This window comes from Arctopsyche grandis, chromosome 3, assembly GCF_051622035.1.
Source record: "Arctopsyche grandis isolate Sample6627 chromosome 3, ASM5162203v2, whole genome shotgun sequence".
Classification (NCBI taxonomy): domain Eukaryota; kingdom Metazoa; phylum Arthropoda; class Insecta; order Trichoptera; family Hydropsychidae; genus Arctopsyche; species Arctopsyche grandis.
The window spans coordinates 26,486,658-26,512,370 of record NC_135357.1 but is presented as its reverse complement, the minus strand read 5'-3'; the positions used below and the strand labels follow the sequence as shown (position 1 = coordinate 26,512,370).

At 33.4% G+C, this 25,713-nt stretch overlaps 1 protein-coding gene across 6 annotated transcripts in view; it reads right to left on the bottom strand.

The window, feature by feature from the left end:
* Positions 1-25,713, bottom strand: part of Cen (cerebellar degeneration-related protein 2-like) — a 76,504-nt gene that overhangs the window by 6,302 nt on the left and 44,489 nt on the right. The window contains exon 1 of one of the 6 annotated variants that reach the window (XM_077427633.1): positions 18,328-18,628. The exons of 4 other annotated variants lie outside the window; for them this stretch is intronic. In XM_077427633.1, the coding sequence (XP_077283759.1) occupies positions 18,328-18,406 (79 nt within the window). In that variant the 5' untranslated portion in view covers positions 18,407-18,628. Of the gene's footprint in view, positions 1-6,718; positions 7,055-18,327; positions 18,629-25,713 lie in introns of those variants that run through there. One more of the 6 variants, XM_077427632.1, reaches the window with a different exon arrangement.

Below are 25,713 nucleotides of genomic sequence, written 5' to 3'. Positions count from 1 at the left end.
GACGAAAAAAAACGATCATTAGTAAGGGTTTAATACGTGTGGTGAATCATACCATTTCACGATCGATTCGGCATACCAATTATACGATGAATTTTAATCTTTCACCAACACCAAACGATCATTAACAAATCAGCAAACGATTGGAGAATTTTATGCCCATTTTTTTACGTGGTGAAATTCAAATTATATCCGACATTGAAACAAACTTGATCTGCCGGCATCCATTAGCGTATGATTGTTTGACACTCAATAAAAATTAAACCAACAATCAACTAAAATCTAATAGACTTATCCTACCACTTTCTACCTTTCATACAACGCACCTTCTAATTGTAATTGTATGTATGTATATAATTAAATTTGAATACTTATTATTTGACCAACAATGAATGAGTTTGAGATTCGTTTGACCGTAACGCCAAACACAACCATTCATTAATTTATGAACATGAAGTAACTCCGTGAAATAAAAAAAAAAACGATTGAAAAATGCAAACTATTGACTGTTTGTTGTTAGCGCAAGAAGTCGCGTGATAACAATGCACCGGCGGAACTAACAATAGTTCTGCACGAAACTGGAATGAAGAGAAAATAACAAGACGAAGACGATGATGATAGTGATGATGATGATGATGAAAACGTTTCTTCTGTAATGTCTGCAGTTAAGTTGATGTTGCTTTTCCTACATGCACGGGCTAAAACGATGCGTTTGTCCACTTCAATGAATACATTATGTAACCAACTACTCGTAGAAAGGAGACAAACCTTTCCATACAAAATGATTCTACTGATACGATTGTTCTTGACTGATACGATATTAAAAATAAAGGCATTTAATGATAATTATGATTCTTAAAGTGGATCAACCGAGATGAAATATTATATAAATTCTTGAAAATATGTTTTTTTAACAACAACATTTTTTTATATAACCGGAACCACTTACAGACTTTAATATGAAGATAAATATCTTGGAACTTAAATGATTTAGCTTATTATGAAGAAAAATGTGAAGTTTTCTTGTTGGTGGTCTGAATTTATTTTCAAGCACTTACTTTATTTTTTTACTTTTCGCTTAGTTTTATCTATAGGACTTGACTAAAACTGTTTGAGTTACAAATATTTGAAAGTAAGTAAAAGTTAAAGTAAGATTAGTTATCTTTGTCACCGTCTTATTTTATTTTATTTTTACATATGTATATACATAAATACATATGTACATATGTTGACCGTGTATAGAAACACGTGTGTGTTTGGAAGAGGATATTTATTGCTAAGTTAATACAGGTGTGTTTGTATGTACGGTGAAGGAGGTAATTGCTCGACATCGGAGGAGTGAGCAAGCTGAGCTCCTGAAGCTCACTGGCGTTAGACTCCGGCCAGACCGCTCAACCTGCGAACGACTTGGTTGAGAGGGATTGTTGCTTGGAAGTTGCATAGTGACCGATCCCATACAAATTGTATGGGATCACATTGTATCGGGCCACACTCTGCAACATATCGCTCTCTCGGGTAATAAAGTCCGACGACAGTTGATATCGGTTGCAGCCGTTGGGTCTGGTCGTATGGATTTTATGACCTGAGCGACCGACACGATCCTTCAAAATGTATACATAGTGTTGTATTAGAGTGTGCCATACTCAGCGACATTGGCTGTTTCAGTTGGATACGTGGTCGTGTGCAGTTGTCTTTGTCTAGGGGTCGTAGTGCGCATGCATTCCAAGTATGTTCTTCTTGAATAGAAGCGCATTCTAGAGGGGTGCGGGCATCTGTGTGATGGGGGAGTATACGAGTTCATTGACCTCGATAAGGGATAGTACGCGATGTGCTATATTCCTACACAAACATACATAAAGCATATGTATCATGACAGGAATTACCCCAAGCAGAAACACATATGATTAGATTAATTTTTTGTACTAACAATTTTTCAAACAACAGAGACATCTATTGACAATCAACACATTTTTAATGCTCAGAAAATTTGCGAGAAATAAATTATGTAAGCAGCTTATAATTTGTAAAAAAATTGAGGGGGGGGGGATACCGATTTATTGGATCCTTCACAATAATTTATCTAGAAAAATCAGAAAATTTTAACAGACCTCGCCAGCTGTGTATTTGTCCAACATTTGAACCCACGACCTATGTCTCGACTGGTTTGTAATATGTAGCTCTACCAATGCACTACGATGTGACTTATGCCCACAGTATCAAAGGTTTCAAAAATCAAGTGAATGGATCGTTGATTGCTACACCTTTTCAAGAGTCAAAACAACAGATTGTGAGAAAGTAATGTATTATTCAATGAATGATCTGCCTTATTTACTATTTTTGTGGTCGTAGTTATGATGACGTGCGATTCCGTCACGAATGCGCCAGGCAGCCACTTATATGACACAAGAATAGAGGTAAACGTTGTAACAAAACGGGAAAATAAGAAGTACAATTCCGCACATTCTTGTGTGTCGATAGCAATTTTCTGCGGCGAATCGATTCGAGAAAGCTTGCTCTATCTGTTCGATATCGCAAAACAAATCTGCAGTTGAATTTCGTTTTTCCGCAACGCTGACCGCCTAGACTCGTGGGTGCTTCTTACACCCACATCCGAGCCAAAAGTACTTACCAATAAATCGATAGGTTCACGTTTCACCGCAGAATGATATTTGAACGTTTGCCTATTGCCATGTGCACAGCTAAATTCGAATTTTGACAGAGGCACATTATTCACACGGAACGGCTTGTCGTGTTACTGAAATAAGATGAGATCACGTTCTGCAAAAAAACGACCAAAAGTCACTACAACTCAGTCAAGTGTCCGATGATACAATTGACTTCCATCTGTCATCCCATTTATAAAGTCGACAAAGGAAACGTCCACCGTCTTGGTTGTAAACGCATTTCGACACAATTCAAAGCAATGTTTTCGCAACTACATATGTTTCATGAAATAATTGCAAAATTTATATTATATACTAGCTGAACCCGCATGCAGCGTTGCAATGCCACAATAACGCATGAAATTCCAGTTCTCGTTCCCGTTCCCATTCCCGTTCCCGTTCTCGTTCCCGTTCCCACTTGTTGGAAAACGCAGGCAGCAAACACGTTGATCGCGACGCGAAAACATTTGAAATTATAGTTGCAATGACGTTCGTTCCCGTTTTTGGGTGATTTTTTTTCACAGTAATCTTCCCGGACATGCATACAATAAATCCTGAAAGTTCCATCGATATCGGTTTAGTGGCTTAGGAGCCTATTCGAGACACAAACACAGATATTCATTTTTCGCATATCATTTTGGTCGATTTTAGTGATTTATAAGACAGATATTCTATAACGTATAAAAAATATAGATTTTTATCATAAATATCGCTCGGTATTTGTAAAACATGGCTAATTTAATAACAAACATTCATTTGTTTTTTTTTATTAAATTTATTTCAATCGAAAAACAAAAAAAATATGACAACGAATTTGCTGATCAGTGATCAGAAACCAATTACACACAAATACACACAAAATGAACGTTCTTTGTTTTATATATTAGACTAATGTTGTGCCTGTTGATATTTCAACGGGTGGTTTCGAAAAAGGAATTGAAATAAACATGAATTAAAATAAAGTTATACTTATAATTATAGTAACAAACAACAACAATCGAGCCGTTATAATTGAAAGTGGTACGAGTCCACTTTTCTTAATTTCGAGAAATATCTCGCAGAACATTAAATATAAAGTTTTGCGTTTAACAATATTTAAAAATATTGGTGGCCTGTAATACGTTTATTCTGCTTATTCAAAATTCTAGACATATCGAATTAAAAGAAGGGTTAAATGACCGAAGTAGGAACCAAAGTCACAACTGAAGTCGAAACTGAAGCGTCCTTCAGTTTAGACTTTTTAAACGAAGTCACAACCGAAACCATCATCGGAATCGGAATCAAAATCGATATAATAATTGTGGATATTTCTAAAATTTGTTTTTAGAAGTCTCTATACTTGTTGACGTACTCGCCACATACCCACATACATACATACAACCCTTCCGTTTTTATATATATCATTATTTTGTTTTCGAAACATTAAAAATGGAAATTAGTTATTTATTCAAATTATAATAAATATTCAAATTGTTCTAATTTAATGGGTAGTATTTATTTTATCAATTATTCCGTTGCTTCCCATTGATACGTTTTTAAATTACCTAATTAATAAAAATCGGTATGTATTTCCCACACGTTCTTACACACAGCCTCAATGAGGACTTATTATGTTGTCTCGTCGGATTATGCCAGTCATTTCGTTTCCATTATATAATTTAATTATTTTTTCCATATAAGAGTTCACGTCGAGAGATATGTAGAATATTGCAAAAGCACAGAATAAGATCGGGTACAATTATGACGATCGTAATTGTGTGAATGGGACAAAACAATGAACATTGTTGTACTTAAAATACTATCTCTTTGTGCAAATTTGCGAATGAAATCTTTCATGTTTGCATTAACCCACTCTAAATCCGCAAGAACAAACTCTTTCGTTATTTCTTTTAATTTTTATCAATCTTGATTTAATAATAATTGTTTTAGAAACTACATAAAGCGAAATAATTGTGCTTAAGTGCAATTAAAGTCAACATTATGTATAGGTACATATGTACGTACGTACTTAATGTCTATCATTTTGCAGAACGAATGAGAAATACCTAATAAAAAAAAATATATACAACTAACAACTCTTTTTACAGTGCAGCTAAACCCACAAATAAATAACAATGGAACAAATCCAAGATTAACTATGCATATTAATCATGAAAAAAACAACATAATTTAATATACATGTATATTCAATAGAAAACCGAATGGGATACTTAGTCTTAACATGCAAAAGCAAAGGTCGTTCTATTCATACATAGAATGAAAAGTCATTTCCGGACAATTTATTATAAATATAAGAGATCTTTATATTATAGACTAGCACGTGTGACCTTATAGGTGATAAAGTGCAATACATCACGTGTACAACGATAATCTATCGTCAAGTGAAAGTTCGTAAGGTAAGTGTTTGCGTGTTGAGATTTAATCCAGAGTAAACTCTTGAGCTTTCATCGCATTGAGAATTTTAAATAAACATAATTATACAAACATATATAGCTCGATAGTTGCGTTTACGTTTAGCACCAAGAGGTTACCGGGGTTGATTCCGTGCTAATCTTTAATGCTGATGGTCAGACTTGGGTATTTGTGACTCCAAGTCGATCGTTTCCTATCCTAGTTTGCCATTTTATCTGATTTCATTGTTGAAACGGTTCCTCCATCACATTGGCATAAACCATTCTACCCGCTATGTCACAAATATCTGAATTTGATTCATGTAAACTATGTAAAAATTTATGCACAAGTCTAAATTCATAGATGCCTCTATAGATTAATTAATTAATTGTTAATTTCTTGTTCAGCCACTCAAAACACAGTGATTAATGTAATAAAAAATGCTGAAATGTTTGTAATTAATTGTCTAGGAAGGTGCATTGGAGTTTACCTGTTAGACCTTCCTGGTATATCTATATATATATATATATATATATATATATATGTATATACAATTTAATGTCTGTGTGTGTCTTGAATAGGCTCCTAAACCACTGAACCGATTACGATGGAACTTTCCGGATTTGTTGTATGCATGTCCGGGAAGATTACTGTGATAAAAAAAAAACGGGAAAAATAATAATATTCGTAATTACGATTTTACTGATGCGAAAGTAAAGCTATCCCGCCTTCAACGCATCACGCCACGAGTGTGACAATAATCGCGCCACGCCTACCTCGCACTCGAATGTACTGACCATTCAGGGCTGTACCACAAATACATAGCAGATGGCCCACGTCAACAAATATATCTATACCTATATATAAAATTGAATGATTGTGGAACGGGAACAAGAACGGGAACGGGAATTGCACGCGTTATTGTGGCATTGCAACGCGTGCCGGGTTCAGCTATGTATATCTATATAAAAATAAAATAAAAAACTCACCTTATCACCTTATAATTTATGATTTTAAAGTAAATTCTTATTGGAAATTCTTTTGGTATGTTTTAGTTTTTTTGTCTATTTGAATATAAATATCTTACTTTCAGTCTATTTGAATATAAATATCTTACAAATTGATGTGATTTGAATGGTAGCATTTATAATAATTGTTTCCGGTACCACCAATTTATCATCGAAAAGGGACAAAATTTTCACTTTTCCTCCCCGGAAAATTCCAGTTTCCGCATGGCCCAATTCGCATCTGGCTTCCACCTGCATAATACCCATAATAAACACGAGCGATAACAAAACTTACCCACCAATAATGACGAACGGTAAGTTTTATGTATTTAGTTCAATGTATTACATATCTAGTATGTAATCGTATTATACGCACACACATAAATATAATGCGATACTCTATAGCGGCATTATATTACATATATTATATAATGGTTTGTAATTCATATGAAAATGCCATTGCTCTCTTACCGATATTATGCAAGACGTTCACGGTTATGTCATACGAGTTTTAGAGCATGAAGCAAGCAAAGAAGAACCAAACAACATACATACATAGATAGATGGAGAAAATGCCTATTGGAAATTGAGAATGATGTATTTTGCTTTACATATGCAGTTTCCAATATGATTTTCTTTTTTTTGTTTTTTGTTTTATACCTTCCGGACCTTGAAGACACTCCAGTTCAATTGTGTAGTCCCACAGATCGAGTGAGTTGAGTCCGTTCGTGTCCCACGAAAGGGATTCTGGCTCAGTGTCGCTGTTCATCTTCCCACCTTTGGTCGATTCTCCTACTTCACACATTTTCGTAGTCGTGTTCTAGCGCCTGTTCAATTAACTTTTTATCGATTTCGTTTAGGAACAGCATTATTTTCAAGTCGGTCGAAAGCCGTCGTTTAAAACTGTGTACAAATTACATTGCAATGAGGCGACCTTCTTTTCTATACAGATATGCGTTAAGAAGTAGACGTGCGGTTGCTTCGGGATACGGAAACGAAGTAAGTGTATATCCGAGAGCGGTAAAATATGTTTCGATGCAAATATTGATCTAACTTATATTGAAAAACCGCTTTTCCGCGATAAGGAACAGGCTTGTACGAGCGTTACGTACGTATATGTATTATATTACAGCGATCGAACGAAAAATAATAATGGGGGGAAAAAAAACAATTTCGCAGTTGCCGTGCACGACCAAAATAAATGTTCCCCGTTGAAGTTTTCCCATAAAAAATACAATTTACAGACGGTACGATTCGGTTAAATCGACGGAATTTCATACTTATTCAGTTCAAGATCAGAATATACTTTTTGCCGATCCAAACAGAGCTTCATATCTGCGAAAGTGTATCAAAAAAAAATTCGAACGATCGCTAACGGAAGACTCAATATTGATTATTCGTGTTTAATTGCCTTATAAAATCTTATCAGAATGCATATTTTGCCGGAAAAATAATTGCATTTTTATTTTCCATAGAAGTAAATGCAATAAATCTAAAATAGCACACGTTTCGAGGCTAAATTCTAATTACAAAACGAATTAAGGTTGGTATGAAAATGTTTCATATATCAAACTGCTATTAAAAATAAATGAAAAAAACAACAATTGAACATACAATTCATTTTAGTTTTATAAATAATAAAAAATTTGACGCATGATATAAATTTTATCGGTCTCTGTGACGAGACAGAATGTTAAATGACAGAAAACGCGAATATCGGAAGGCAAAGATCGAAAATCGAAAGATCTTAAGTCGAAAGATCAAAAAAAAAAGGTGCATGGTAAACGGTACATACTCACGTACATACTAACTTAATTTGGGCGAGCAGGATACAACAGGAACAAGAGGAACATGCTTTTCCTCCCGTATTAATGTGCGCGCGCAGAATACGGGAGGAAAAGCATGTTCCTCTTGTTCCTGTTGTATCCTGCTCGCGCAAATTAAGTGAGTATGTACCGTTTACCATGCACCATTTTTTTTTGATCTTTCGACTTAAGATTTTTCGATTTTCGATCTTTGCCTTCCGATATTTGCGTTTTCTGTCATATAACATTCTGTCTCGTCACGTAGACCCAAATTTTATACGTATTTACGTATGTTTTAATAGATATTACAGACTGAATTCATTGAAAAAAGACAGATTTCCCATGTCAAATTATATTTGTCTTTAACAATCAAAGAGCAGGTATTGATCTCACTCTCTTTAGGTCAATTTTATCTCTTCAACGTTTGGAAATTTGGAAATCGCAGATCAAACTTGCGAATATTCGAGGAACAAAGGGAATACTCGTTGGCTCGACATTAGACGCGACTCAATGGAGCGCATCCGTTTTGATGGAAACCATTCCCCCATAGATTGATAAATAAATTCCACAGAATGAAAGTCCACTTTAGCGTAAAATAATACGAAAAAAGCAGTGCATTTGTATTCAAATGCGTTGAATTTGCCCGATTAAAATTAAGTAAAAAATTAAGGCAGATAAATTTTATTCCGAATGAAAATTTTTTGAGATTTCGTTTTTAACGCTCACATGATGTGTAAAGACGTAAAAAAAAATACATCAGACTCAAATAAAAAGTGAAGGCAAAAAATTAACGTGGATATAATGTAAAGTTTCGCAAGACCAAAATCGAAAACAATCCAAAGTTCATAATATAATATTACGCCATTGCGTTGAATGTATACAATCGGACTGACTAAAAATACATATAACAGTTTAATTTTTCCAATGTAAAACAGAATTTTCACGAATTATTAATCAGAAACTCTCAATTGTTCCATTTAATAAACGTAATTTTATTGAATTGAAATTTATTTCATAAAAACGAACTTTATTTCAGAATGATAAAAAACTTTTCCGATGAAAAACTGAATTTTCCCAAAAAAAAAAATGCTTTAAAGCATATTTTTTAAATATTTTAACGCTCACTGATACAATAAAAAATGTCTCACATGCAATATATTCAAATCGAAATTTAAATAAAAAAATAAAACAAAAGCAAATCACCAATTAAATTCAAAATATTGAAAACATATTATTATTAAAGACAAAATTCGAAAATTTATTACACAGATTGTTGCAAAATAAACGCGACAAACTCGGATCAAGCCAGAAACGCAACTGACGTTTCGCTCGAACAGTGACAGGTGAACTGAAGTACGCGGAGAGGGGAAACGGAAGTTGGCAGGGGAGATCCAGTGCTGCCACTGTAAAATAAACAACAGTACGCGCACTGGCAACAATTAATGTATCATTATTACAATTAAACTCTATTCCACAATAAACACGTAAACGCTGTTTAAAAAGCAGTTTCAGTCAGAATGATAATTGTACGGTAATAAATACAGTGCGATAAATACCCGACGATAAAGTGTAAAGATGGCGTATCTTGGATACGAAATCGGCGTGACTAATTGGACCAATTTAACCGAGGCTAATACACTCGTTAAAATGTCATCTAAGCGCCATCGCATTATTCACGCGTGTTTTAAAATGATACAGTATACTCTCAATTATCCGGGCTAGTGCTAGGAAGGAAGGGCATGTTCAATTAAAAAACATGGATAATCCGAATCATCAAATTTTGACTTGGTTTCAACTATAATATCATATTTACAACACAAATTTTGTTTTCATAATTTTAATACTCATTATTTATTAAAAAAAACGCTTATAGTTAAGCAGATAAATGGCCGTTAGTAATTAGTACTACTGTTGCCAAAATATAAAAAAAATTTAGTCAACCAGTCAGACAGAGCATCGAAGTTGTCTACTAATCCTAATTTTTCATGGAAAAACTTGGCTATTTCCATACACATTTGACCGCTTATTGGTATTCCTTCTGCTCATTTTTGATTTAACTATATGAGTATATGTAGTTGCAACCAAATCTTCGTATCTTGACATTTTCACACTTTTTCGTTTCGAAGGACCTGCAGATCTATCACAATCTCTCGCGAACGCCTCTAATTTTGTTTAACTATATTTCGAACAGGTATGTAAATCTGTAGGGTACATGAAAAACGGTTAGTATATACATATATCAGTGGCGTGCGGTAAAACTCTCTCTCCCCCCGCCGTACAACCTCACTTAATTTGCGCGAGCAGGATACAACAGGAACAAGAGGAACAGGCTTTTCCTCAATTAAATTTTCCACATTAAACAAGGCTGTATGACAAAAAGAGAGACAATTTCACCGCATGCCACTAATATAAATTCGCGTGATAAAAAATTTTCAAATGTCGAAGAAGTAAAAAATCACTTGGATTTCTATTTTAATAATAAGCCGCCAGAGTTTTATGATCGAGGTATTAAAAAACTGCCTATATTGTGGAGGAAGATCATAGATAATGATGGAAAATATTTAATAGAATAATTATGTATAGTTTTTTTTTTAAATAAATGTTTTGTTGTATCATAAAAAAATGACATTTCTTTTCGATTTAACTAATATATACATATACATATTACCGTTTACCATGCACCCTTTTTTTATCTTTCGACATAAGATCTTTCGATTTTCGATCTTTGCCTTCCGATATTTGCTTTTTCGATCTTTTCACTTTCGGTCTCGTGAGGTAGACCCAAATCTGAAATATTTTCGAGTTAATAGCAAAGAAAATAATTTCACACAGAAAGTAACCGATAATAATTAAACATACGTACATGTTACGAAAAAATCTGCTCTGAATACACGCACTTGTTACTTCTTCGAAGATCAAAAGCGACTGAAAGAATTGACGCAGTAGTAAAAGACATTTAAAAAGAGAACGAAAAACATTTCTGTGTGACATCATTTGTTTCGAATAACACGCATGTTTACGGTTGCAATAATTATATAAGAAAAAAAAATTATTTTTCAATCCGCTAACCGGATAATCCGAACCCGGATAATCGAGAGTATACTGTACGTGTTTTATTACGATTTTAATTCAAAAGTGTGGACTTTCATACAATTGTAATGTTCTGCGACTTTTGCAGAGTGAAAATATATTTTGTGCATTTGCGATTCGTCGATGAAATTTATCAGAGCATACTTTCCAATGTGATATTTTACGTTATGGTTCGTTTAATAATATCAATCGGTTTATGTAGATCGAATACATTGCTTGTGAGTGTTTGTAAGAGAGTTTTGAGAGACATGGTTTCAATTGATAATAATAAGACATATGTATGCATATTCATCAAAAGTAAAATCGCATACCATACGAAAAAGTGACAGAAAATGGCTTTGTATTGAAACAAAAACATATGAAATAGGACAAATAGTTTTACAATATAAAATTACTGTATTGCTTGAAAATACAATCGCATATTTTATCGATAATTTTCAATTTAAGCACCTAAACATGTACATAAAAATATATCAAGAATTTCGAAACATATGTATATTGTTTAGTAATACGTAGTTCTGTCCTAGTATACATATCAGTGGCGTGCCGTGGAAATCTCCCTATTTTTTATCGCACAACATTGCTTACATGTGTGAGAGCAGGATACAAGGGTAAACAGGTAAGTCTTCTTGTATCCTGCTCGTGCCTTAGTAATTCCAAAGAACGTGCTTAAGTAATACCAAAGAACAGAACAGTAATTTCAATGAAATCGTAAGCGGTAATTAAGCGAATATCAATATTATGTGAGCGTATATTATGATAAACAAATAAGATTCTTCTATAAAGAGAGCTAAAATTAGTTAGTTGACTTTAATCTACATATGTAAACTGAGCAATAAAATTATATCACGATCAACATTTACAACAATATGAGTGACCTAAAAATATATATAAGAGATAATGAGAACGTATAAAGGAAATTTTATAGAATATAGAGTGAAAAAAAGAAGTTATAGGCTTTTAAAACAGCAATTAAAATCTGAAGTAAGAGGAAGCCAAAGCGATCGCAGTAGGCGAACAATGCGACCGAACATTTCGGGCGATTAACGTCAGGCAGATCTTCATGGGAGTATTTTTAATCGTGTCTAATACGATTATTTTTCACCATCGTAATGGCGGATGACACCTTTACTTATATTGATGACTGAAATGAGCAATATGGCAAAGTATGAAAACGATCGGATAAGAGGCAAAAAAGTAAGTCAAAATAGTAATCGTAAGTGAAAGTAAGAAGAGGTTAGTAATGAAAAAATCACGTTTTTTACTTACCGGATCCACTGAATTCGAATATCACAATGATTTTTATCGATATTTTCTGGTTTATGAGATATGATCGTTTAAAAAATGGGAAATTTTTACAGATTTTTGGCTTTTGCAGTCTCAAAATCTAGTATTGCTGTATCAAAAGTGAGTTTTAAAATCAATAGTCAAGTATTTTCTATTGATTACGATTTTTTATTGCTTTCAAATTCTTATCTACCGAATTTTCAGTCAAAAATCTATTTTTTATACACATTTTTTCTCGAGCTATCGTTCGTTTATTGGATCAGAATTATATTTCAATACGTTTACAAGGGGTTGGTTTTCAATCTCAATGTTTTTTAAACGCTCATATCTTATAATCGCGAAAAAATATCATTGTCATATTTGAAGTCAATGGGTCAAATTTAGTGATTGAATAGTCTCAGCTCCGTTAATCTTCAAATAGAATAAAATTAAAATATGCTTTGTTAATGAATTGATAAAAACAATCTTTACACAAAAAGTCATTAAAATCATTATAAATGCATATGTACATATATATGTACGTTAAACTGATTTTTTTGACAAAAAGCTAAAATTATTTGAATTTTTGAATCTCTACAAGCAAATTTTTTTTACACCGGATTAATTTTCTACACTTGCACATGCATAATTTTAAATGTGCTTTTTGCTTAATGTAATCGGGAAACAAACCACCGAGTATCTCAGTACAGAGTGGCGCAAGGCGAGCGCGCAACCGTCCGCATTCTTCAATTAAAATTATTGCATACGTACGCTCGTTTGCACCGCAGCGGAAATTGCACATGATTCGATGCAAGTTCAACGACATTACAACAATAATAAACTTTAAACTTCGAGTGGTACAGCTATCTAGACATATGCACATACATATGTACATATATTGATACATGTCCGAACTAATTACGTACGCAACGTTGAACCGACACAGGTGCCAAGAAATCAACATTTCGTACGTGAGTCAGTCAGCGAAGCGGTTAAATCTGAACTCTAGAATGGATAAAGGTTAAACTATAAAATATCTGTGTAATATTCTTCCCCCGTAGGCTTCAATCTTTACAGGTATAAGTTGCACGGCTCGGAATTAAATTGAATACACTCGAAAGCTTCAATTTTGAGATAAAAGTGTGCACTCGTTCAAAGTCTTATCATTCTACATATATGCAAGTTCACGACCTATGATGTAAAATTTGAGATTAATCTTAAAAACTAAAAATAAAAGTAACGCGCGTGTTGATTAAACTGTTTATTTTGAATATGAAACAGTTTTTTTTATTATTTTTGTCGCATATCTACAAATTTGTATTTCAACACAAGCCACGACTATAGAAAATGTTTTACACAGTAAATAAAAAAAAAAAACAATATTTATTTGTACACAAAAGGGAATCATATGATATGTGTGTATCAGTATCATGCCGTGGAAATCTCTTTGTTTTTATCGCACAGCCCCACTTTCGTGTGCGCGAGCAGGATGACTTGGTACGGCGTCACCTAGTCCCCTTGTGTCCCGCTCGCGCACACGTAAGTAAATCTATACGATAAAAACTGGGAGATTTCTTTAGCACGCCACTGGTATTTATGCATATTTCAATATGTTTGACTCTTTTGACATACATATGTATGTATATAAAACTTTTTTTTAAATAAAAACTTATATTTATCAAGGTCACACCTATTGCCAAATATGTACATATGTATTTTATATAATTATTATTATAAATTAGAAATTATATTCAAATAATGGTGACAAATGGGAATGGGTTGCCAATTTGTTTGGAACCGTTTCAACATTAAAATCAGATAAATTGACAAAAATTTATGGGAAACGAATGACCTGGAGTCATATACATACATATATTGAAGGTCTGACCAGCAGTACCGAGCCAAGGATTGAAGCCATGACCCCTCAGTTAATAGCATTATACGCTAACCACTGAGATACATATATGTTGGTTAACACTTGGTAGCAGTGGCATAGCCAACTGACCTAGGAGGTTTGATTAAAATTATAAAAAGTTTAAAAAACAATAAAAACTAGAGGTAATAAAATTTTAATTTATTTTTATAGGGTTCAGATTACTAGAAAATACTAATTTGTTGAGTGCAGTATTCCAAATATTGACCACTCTATTTGAAAATAATGATTCTATAATTTTTTGTAAGAAATATATGTATGTTTGGAGTCGATAGTAAGACCTTTCGAATGAGTATTTTTGTTAAACGTTAAAAGGTCAACCAAAAGATAATTGTAGTGGCTATTTATATATTTGCAAAGTTAGATGACATAGATCACCTCTCATTCTATTCTCAAATCAGTGGCGTGCCGTGAAAATCTCCGTGTTTTTATCGCACGCCACTGTGACTCAAATGTAGGGATATGGATTGTATTATATTATTAAAATACAAGTGCTAATTTAAAGATGCCTTCAATATTTTAAATAACTTGCCGAATTTATTACATATTTTAATTTGTTTGCAAATTAATTATAAAATACATATATACAGTAGCACACTCAATGCATGTAGAGGTTAAGGGACTTGGATCGTATTATATACTACATCCTGTGTAAAACAACAACACTTTTACAGTCGGTTTCAGAACAAACGAACAGTGCATGCTCATGTTCGCTAATAGAATCCGTTTATTATTCATTTTATAGATCAACATCAGATATGGGTCGTTAGCATTCAGATAAACTTCAACACGGCTTGACCTCACGCTTTTTATCTCACGTCTCAATTGAAGATGAACTCGATTTACATGGCGTTTACCTCAACTAGACCGCTTAACGCTTTACTCGACTCAAAATTGAACAGTCACGAGACTGGGAGGATTCAAATTACGATATATTCGATGCATGTAAGATACAAATTGTCATGCATTTTCCATTGAATTTTGTATGCAACGCACCTTGACTCCGGTCGTTCGACTCGGCGAATATGGCCTTAGGTTCTCGATTTCAACATCTCATAGCCAAGAGCACTCCATTAGTTGGCCCACATAGCCCGATGTGTAAAACGCATTCTTACAGACTCGCTTCCAGCTGATACTTGTGCCAATTCAAGGACAGTCGAGGAATGTAGTTCAGAATCAGATTAAATGAAAATCGACGATGATTCGATCGAGTTGTCATTGTCCGCTGAATCAGAACAATCGTTCATCCGTTCGAAATAAAAATTAAAAAAAGTGGTAGTTGATCTTCTAGTTCGCCTATTTACAATCGTAAATTTGGCGTGAATACTCGATGGAATTGCGAATCTGTCTTGCCAAAAAAAAAACGCGAAACCGGATTTATGTTTGATCGATGTTAATCAAAATCGAAATCTGTCAAGCTCTGGTTGTATAATTTTTTTAAAAATGTTGTTCATCATTCAATAAAAAATGCTTCACTAAAATTCGAAATATTGTTATTGGCACTGGTCTTATTGTGCTAAAACTACGCTACCCACTGTACTAAACGCCAAGCGTCCAGTAAAAAATGGGTGTTTTATGTTAAAATAATACAAAATCTGCAAGGTTAATTATTGTAATTAGCTATAAAAATAAATTTTATCATGTATTAAACGTGAATATTATAAATTAAGTGCAAGAAAGAAAAAAATAAAGGCTGAAGCAGAGCCTTCATAGTTGTCAGAGCCGTCAAGGCGAATATCATTCTCACACTGACCGTTGAGCGCGGCGCGTACTGAATTTTCCCTCTCGCACATCTGTGAGGCTTCTCGGGAAAATAATTATTTCTGTTGATATTGATCAATGTTTTTATTTCGTAATGACATAACTCGAAATATAGAGGTTTTGATGAGAATAACATAAAATATGAAGACCCGGCATTCATTATATTTGGAGAAATAAAATAAAATATAAGTCCTAGTACATAATTGAGTCCGAATATAATGAAATTTGAATTGATTTGAATTGAAATTAAAAATTAAATGGTATATTTATACTCAGTCGGCCTGATTTATTGTATTAAAAAATAAATCAACTGATTTGTCTCTAGAGCAAGTTGAACAATTATAATCTAATTAATTAAATCATGATAAATACGTAATTGATATCAATAAGTCGAAGTCGATCTTTGACAAGTTCGTCTTCCCAGGTTTTTTATCATCAGATCAATAATGTAATCAATATTGATAACAATTATATACCTATGTGCATACAAATGTACACATAAGAGTCCAATTATTGCAATTGTTCAATGTTAAACAGGTGAATTGCTTATAATATAGGTATAATAAAAATAATTATGTCTTCCGTAAATAAAATCAAGAAAATTACGATACCTGATAAGGTTGACTTTGAGGTTCCGTAGATATATGTATGATTGCAATTTTTGACCTTGAACGAACGAGAGAGCAATGATTATAGCGGTCAATCTTTTGACTCACTGCAACCTTTCATTGCACTTGTAAAATCAACGTTGCGGATGCTACAAATCAAAACTGACGGAATTAGACATTGTATTGACAAAAATATTATACAGAACATAGGTATTTTACATATTGAAATAGACCGTTTCCATGTCACTTGCATAACAATAACGGAATTTGAGCGCTCAATACATATCGTATTACATGTGGGGAATATTAATTTTCATACGAAAAGTGCATTAACCTCTTACATACATATATATTAATTTATTTGTAGATGGACAGCAAAAAAAAAAAAACATCGATCGCCAAAAATGGTACTTGAAATTATGAAGGACTTTCCTGTACGTATCTTATTATTCATCGATAGATATTTAGCAATGTCTATATATAATATTTTCATATAAATTCTGTTCGACCAGAATTTGCCCACTACGAATGTATTCGCTGGGCAATTAGTGTGCTTACTAATGAATATGTGCAAACGTTATTATTTAAATATACAATATTCGACTCGGTACCTGATAAAATCTCCATCGATCGAAATTCAACAATCCATTTAGACCCAAGACTTCGATAGCGATCGATTTCAGACAAACGAACGCTATTTTGACCCACAATTTACAGAATGCGTAGTCGTTCATTTGTCGACTGACTATTCGTAGATCACGAAACCAGTAGTAATAGTATGTATGTAGTCTATTTCGTAATTTTCGTTACGTGGGTATTTACAAACACACACATAGTCGAAAATGAGTGTTTTGTAAACACGTCAAGTGGACAATTGCACGTGCTGCGAATATAGCGCCAACTTTCAAAACGTACTTGATGATACTAGTTTCTAGCCAATATTGACGTCAATGGATCAAATATACATACAAAACAATTCACACACAGGTAGAAGTGCATATTTTGTTACATATATACCCACTAACTTAAAGAGCTATGAGTGGTTGAAGCAACTTTTCTGAAAATTTCCACACTATTAAGATAGTTTGTAGTTTTTTCGTAACCAACCAAACAATAACACAAGGTTTTGAATGTCATATGATTTTCCATTCATCAATTAATTGTAAACAAAGATTTTCATAATATATATTATATGTTATACATACAAAAGATGAAAACTCCTATTATGTACATCATAATAATCAAAACATTTTATGAAACCTTTGATTTTCATTTACTTTTTTTTTTTGCTAAAAATCTTATCGTAATCGTGTAAAAAAATAGCCAAATGTATCAATTATTCATATTAAAACAACCTTTGATGCCATTTTAAAGATAAAATTTCAATCGTAGTCCAATGTTTGGTTCAAATGTGTTCACCCACACTCTAAAATCAGATGTTTTATATATTCTTATACAATATGTCGTATTTAAATCCATCCTAAGCTACTGCAGATTTCATAAAGTCTGCGAAACAAAGACTTCCTCCCTATCGAACAGAAGCATTCGCACTATGCAAATGCAGTGTCAAAGAATAAAAGCACTCCACTTTTGATTCGTGTAGACAATGAAGATGATCTAAATGTATGTTTTGTAAATGTATATATTGACTCGATTGTGTATAAAAATTTATCCTTGTAGAGTGAAAATTGTCTAGAGCGAGGTACATAGACGCAGCGCTCAGTCGGCGTCGAGAAAAATCAATAAGCGTCGCGACACGTTGCCAACCGGAAAATAGGGGATGAATCGTTCCCGAGGGTTGCTCACCGTCAAGCATGTATCTGGTGCTGTCTGGATCATCTTCGTCCGGATTGATCAGGCCGGTTTTTCCGCTCAGCAAGCTCATGCTTTCGGAATCGATCAACGTGGGCAACACCAGCACATTATAACACCGATCGGTCGATCGATCGGGACCTTTCTCCGGGATCACTTTGGAAATGTCACTTGCGACGCGAATCCACTTTTACCACGGGGTTGGGATGATGGGCTGGCGAAGAGGGTGGCCTTCGGAGTCTGCGGAGAGTGGTTTTGGCGGACCTGCGCGGACGAACGAGCGCTAAAGTGGACTGAGGCCGGCACATGCGCCTGCCACTACAGCTGACTGCTTGCAGGCCTGTCCAATCGCCCTCGATTGGGCATTTCAAATTTTATTTCACGTTTTAAATCCATTGTACAGATACATACATATATTGCTTATATTGTCATAAACAATGTCAAAAAAAAAATTATATATTGATCAAAAAGTTCTAAAATGAGAAGAAGACACCATGCATGCATTTTTTTGCAAATCTACTCTAAATCATTGATTGATTTATTTTATAATATTATCAAACGATTTTCATTTGATTAATATCCAATTTTTTATTAAACAAAAAATTAACCGCAATCAAAATTTTATGTATTTTGTTTTTATATTATTTTATTTTATTTTCAAATTACAGTGTAGTGATAATTTAAAGAGCGGACCAATTTTGCGCAGTTCATTGTTCATTGTTCGCCGTGCTTTGTTCATTTTTATGATGAACCTTTTTTTAAGCTCTCTAGCTTTGTAGTTTGCCTTGTATCCTGGAAAACAGACCCAAAACGCGCTGTTTCCTGGAAAAAGCACGCTTCCGGTCCTACCTCTAGTCATAACTGGAGGTCGGAATCTGAAGGGGCCGGAAACGTGTAGCCTATTGTTCAATTGTTGTAAATCCTTTGTAAAAAAGGTTCGGGAAACCTTTAACAATGCATTTACAATCTTTGAACAATAAACAGCCCCCTCAGATTCCGGGCTCTAGTCATAACTAGACTAAGGTGGTCAGGATGCTTTAACCCACAAAAAATGGTTCACTATTGTCAACCTTTTTTTTCTCCCTTACTTTCTAGGACAATAGTGAACCATTTTTTGTGGGTTAAATCATCCTGACCACCTTAGTCTAGTTATGACTGGTCATAATAAAGCCCGGACCCTCAGCGCGCCGTTCATTGTTCAAATGTTGTAAATGCATTGTTTAAGGTTTGCCGAACCTTTTTTACAAAGCATTTACATCAATTGAACAATGAGCGGCGCGCTTTGGGTCTGTACTCTACTTATTATATTCGGTTTGGGTCGGGGACTATAGTTGAAATATGGAAATCACCGTTATCGATCACTACGTCAATAAAAACCCGAAAACGCTTAAAAAGAGGATGAGTTTTGGGAAGGATCGCGATCGTGCAGACTACGCATGAGAGCGTTTTTTTTGCATGTGAAAAACTATTTAAAATAAACAAAACACGTGCTGCGCACCACTATATGTATCAAATTTAAAATACAAGAAAAAAAACATACATGTTTAAGTAAATTTACTTTTATTAAATCACTAGTAACCAGGTGCACGCATTCGTGCACTTGATATAAAGTGAGCACCGAATAAAAAACGATCAGTTGATAAACTGCGCATGCTCATTGTCGGTGTAACGTCTGTACGAACAATCAGCATGATGAAATAACCATTTTATATATAATATCAAGATATAACGAAACAGTGAATTTTTTTTTGATGCCTAAAAATGAGTTTATATTTTTTTCATTGAAAGCTGGTAATATTTTATCGTTATTGAATTTTAACTAATGAAAAATATAAACATTAAAGTAAAATAAAATGTGCAAAAAAAAACGTATCGAAAAAAAATAGTAAATTAAAATCGCAAACACAACCAATACACACATGATTTGTTATTCAAATTTATTAACCTGCCACGAATGTCAAAATAAAAAAATTACAAAATCACACAATGATGTCAACTATGTTTGTCATCGAAGTTGTCATTTATGTAAATTGAAACTTGAAAGACGCTTTGCGTCAACTATGTCGCGCCAAATACCAATGTCTATTATTAAATTGCAAGCGAAAGTATGCGAAAAAGAAAAAACTTATTTTCCAAGACGAGTGCGTTCCAAGGATACAAACACCTCATATTTTATAAACGTAAATAGAAACAAAATATAAAATGTACAAATAAAAATAAAAATTGCGACCCTCTGATTTTTCACCTGACATATTGATAGGATCGTGTTGCACACTGACTCACGCGCGTTTGTCGTCGCCAATATTCAGGGTCGTAATCAAAACCAATTGTTTGGTTATGGGCAAAAAGGTTAATAATTTTTTCAATAGTAAAAACGCCCAATTTTTCGTAACGGCAACATTACTTTTACATAAGCGCGCGTAACGATGTGTTGTATTCGAAAATGTGGGTTATCGAAATTTGGTGAATCATACTCATTATATTATTCTTTCGTCCCACTCTCTTTTACTTCAAAGAACCTGTTTTCAGTATGTTAAATAATTTATTATATTATTTTTGAGATGCACGGTTTGAGATCGGTTTCATTAATTAATAATTGTGCGTGCGATGTGACTTTTTACGAGCGTCATTAATCGCGTTTTGAACCATTTAATAGAAAGTCGTTAAACTTAAAGCTGTATCGGAGCAGAGTTCGGAAAAACTTTACCGTTTGAAACGAAGATTGACTATGCATACTTCATAATTACAAGGTATTTGACAGATAAGCTCCATTAATACTGAAATACTGATCTACCGGAGCGAAAACTAATCAATTTTTACTAAGTTTGACCCACTGAATTCAAATATGACAATGATTTTTGTTGGTTTGCTCTCATTTATGAGATATTAGCGTTTAAAAAAATGTGTTCTACAGTCTCTAACTCAATATTGCTGTGCTAAAAAATGAGTATTGGAGTCAATATTGAGATCTTTTTTCCCAAAACTGGCCTAATTAATGCATAATAGTATGATAAAAAATGATAAATAAAGATAAAGCTACATTGATTACACTGGCCAAAAAACGTGATTTTTTGTTGCTCAGTGTAATCAATGTAGCTTTTGCCATCTTAATATAATCAAAAAAATCTGAAAATTTATAGGTGAGAAATTTAAATTCCATTGATTTAAGCTTTCTTATGTAAATGAATAAATGGCGAAATAGGAAAATTGAATAGGTGCTGTAATATTTTAACGTGTACACACGTTATAATTATATGATATGATTCATTTGGCGACTTTTTGTTTCCGGAGCTTGCAAAAGCTATCTCGAATCTTGGCTCGTTCCAAATACGGCATCGCAATCGACTCTTTATATTCTCGTATTGATTTATAATATAAATGCCGACGACTTCCGCTCTCAATAAACACGTAGAATTCTCGAGCCGGTATTGTCATCGTTTGGCAGTTTTAAATGACACAGTACGAATAATAAATACGCTTCCATTTCTGAAAAATAAAATAATGGCTTTTATTATCATGCGGCCGTTCATTTATCGAAAAACGGCATATAAATAACAAGCGGGCAGTTTATGAAACGGCAATTTTGAGATGAAATGTGTACGTATGTAGCTCATAGAAAACTCCGGCAAGGAGAGTGAAAGGAGTTCGATACTAATTGAAAGAAATCAGTTTTAAATGCACACTGCTTCGTCGAAAAAACGACACACAAAATAAAATTTGTCCCAGTTTACCTTCATAACGTATTTATTGAATGGCTTTCAACATTGACCGTTTATTTTTTATTCACCAAAATCGATCCGCCCCTGTTTAAAAAAGCATGCATACAAAAAGATCGAAACTCGATAGCCACATTGTTTCCAGCGTATAAAGTATCTTTAAAAACATCGAATGCCGTATAAAAAACCCCACTACTACGAATTACGATTTGCAATTCATGACAAAAGAAGTACATACAGCACATAGTACATTAAAGACTCCCCTTTCTACCAAAAAATATGACACAGAAAAGGGTGAGTGCATTCAAAATGAGGGTGAGAGTATGACTCATCCCTATTTAAAAGTTGAAATCGATTATATTGTAAACTCAACTTTCATAAATCACATTTTCAAAACATTGATAAGCATGATTTTTTTTACTGTTTACAATAATCTTTGACTTGAAAACAATAAAGTTATTACGATAAAAATGTAATAAATGATAATTGTTATCAAATAATGCCTCATTGAACATTTAAAGCTACCTAGTAACCACTTAATACATCACACATTTTCAAAACGGCTACATATAATTCAAACATTCCTAAAAACTCAATCAAAAAGAAAATTTCTACAAAGATCGAATATGCAGTTGGTCATAAACATAAATAATTAATAGTGGAGATCGAAATATCGATTATTATAATTAGCGAGTTTATACTGTGTCAGTCGTCAATACGAGATTAAATTAATTTAAAACGAATCAATCCAAAGAGAAATCTCCTTTGATACCATAAACAAAAAATTATCTCTAACCGGAATAAAAATTCATACACGCACATGTAATTTAAGCCAGAGCATAAATCATACATAATTCTGAAGTTAACGTCTCCATCACCGGCCAAAACAGTGATTATCAACATTTCAACTAATAATAAGTAATCGCCGATGTGCCAAAATACCCGTTCACCTTTTGACAGGTATTCCTCTCGACATTTTTCACTCTCTCTCCCCTTCTTAGTTATGTATCATACATACATATATTAGATGATAAATAGAGGCGTGAAATTTCATGTTCATTGGGAAACTATATATGTATATCCAATTACATTCGCATAAATAATTAAGAATGGACAATAATGACACCAATTAGACTGCAATTTATCGATGAATGAAATACTTTCGATTCTGCTTATCAAATATTCGTTGATCTTAATGACTCTTACTTTTGTACATATAATACAAAGGACTTCATTCAGACGAGAAAGAAGGGACAGTTCGAATATGACTCATTAGAAAGCATTACACCTTGTTAACCATTATATTATAGGACCGAAAAAATAGAGCGGAAAAATATACACGATATACCAATAAAGCATAAAATTAGAACGGGCCTAAAATGGAATTAATTTTTTAAGTCATCTCAATTTTTTTTTGATTTCCAGTCATTGTTTTTATTAAATGTACAGTATATTCCTATTACTTGGAATATAACCAATACTATTTAAATTACTAGGTGCAAAAACATATAGAGCTAAGCGTGAGGGAACTTCAACTGTTAGTAGTGTGTCCTTGCGTCATATGGGGGTCGATCAGAAAAGTATATATCTGAGTCGATCTGAGTGCACGTCTACACCCAAATATTACACTAACGTCTCACCGGTATCCATCACTGTCATCTCCTTATCAGCACAGTCTTAAAATATTATGTACACAAAGATAAGAAGAAACGCAGCTAAATCTATCGACGCTTTTCTGTTTTAAAGCGTCAAGGATGTCAAAGATTTTTTTTGCATTTGCAAACCTATTTTTTTTTTACTATGGTGTCATTACGGGATTGCCCCAAGACGACTTTGTCCACATATACGTACTATATATAAATTTATAACATTATTATAAATTTGAAATTAAATTAAAATAATGATGACAAATGAGGGTAGGTGACCAATTTGGTAGGAACCGTTTCAAAAAATAAATCATATGAATTGGCAATTTGATAGTAAACGAAACACCTGGAGCTACATGTATTTAATTCCAGTTATTGGCATTATACAATTTTACATTATATAAACAGTTGTTGATTATTAAAAAAAATAAAGCTATTATTAACGTCGACTGTTGTATATTTATGCCCTAATTGTTGTAAGATAATATTGTAGAAATGTTGCAGACAACTACATATGTACATATGTATGTATGGGTGTCCCGGCAAAATCGCGGGGACAACATCGCTTGGACGAAACTACCCAGTGACAAAGTCGCGCAAACCAAAATAGCGTGGCGACAAAATCGCGCAACGCATATAAGAAAGAAAATACATAAATACAAAAAAATATAAATAAATATTAAAAGCAGGTATAATATATAACACAGTAATGATAAAGTACATTTATTTATTTTGAATTTGTGCTGATCCTATTTTTAATTTTGGACAAATAATTATATTTAATATGTCTATTCTTGTTATTCAAGTTTCAATGAAGTGTGAATAAATTCAAAAGTACACTTTCAAAAATTTTAAAAGATTTTTATTTTATCATTACTGTGTTCTACCTGATTTTTCTTAAACATTAGACCTGTTTTTAATATTTATACTACTTGGTTTTATATTTATTTTCTTGTTTATATATACATATATGCGTTGCGTGATTTTGTCCCGCGCGGCTTTATGAAGATGTCGTATGTATGTATGTATGTACATACAATAGTTTTATTAAGCATTAAATGAAATAGTTTTAAGAAATAATTTAAAATAAGCGGTATTGATTTGTTGTTAGTGATATTTTATGTATGTATGTACATATGTATGCACAACTTAAATGACTAAATCATTAATAAGATTTTATTTTACATGCTTAACAGTGCGCGTAGATCCCTTGCTATAGCTGTATCTGATTATAATTATTTAGGGACATTCCATTAGCGGAAACATCTATAAAACGAAAATAGTTTCACGTGAGATAGGGTTATTAACCCGCTAACCTCATATGTAAACAATGTGAGTTCATTACCCTACGAAGGTGAAAATTAATCCAAAATTTTCCCACAAGATAGCCACAGCATTACCGAATCAACGCAATTGCCATTGTGCATTATCGATGTTCCGAATCGGAAGGTATTTATTACACGGCGTTATATCAACAATGATTTCAATTTTCATCCAAAGAGAGTGAGTATATGTATGTGTGAGTCAATTTTTCGGCACTTTCTCACTACCTTTCGCAGAGTTAACAAGTCACGAACTTGACAATCAGTAAGAGCAAGTTGGCATGAATTAAAACGGTCAAACAATACACCGGATGGACACCTGTAGTGCCAGACACGACTGCAACATGATCGAAGCGGTCCATGAGCTTTACATGTGCATATGTAACATGGTCATATTAAAATATGTAGGTAATTGCGCAACTAGAGCCATGTGCTTTAAAACCATCTGCTGGACATGTGTATATTTCGTAATAACAAAAAATCCTCATTATCTGTAATATGATTGATAAAAATTTTACTTTAATAGCTCGTCTACACTTTGGGAAGCGCAAATCTTGAGGGGCGTTCTAATAACATGCTACAATTATGGAATTACGCTTTGGGAAATTTGTGAGGAATTCGTTTCCAAGATTACTTGTATTATTTCGAGTCTCATTCCAATGTCTTGGCAAAATAGCATCTCCTTTTAGAGTTTCG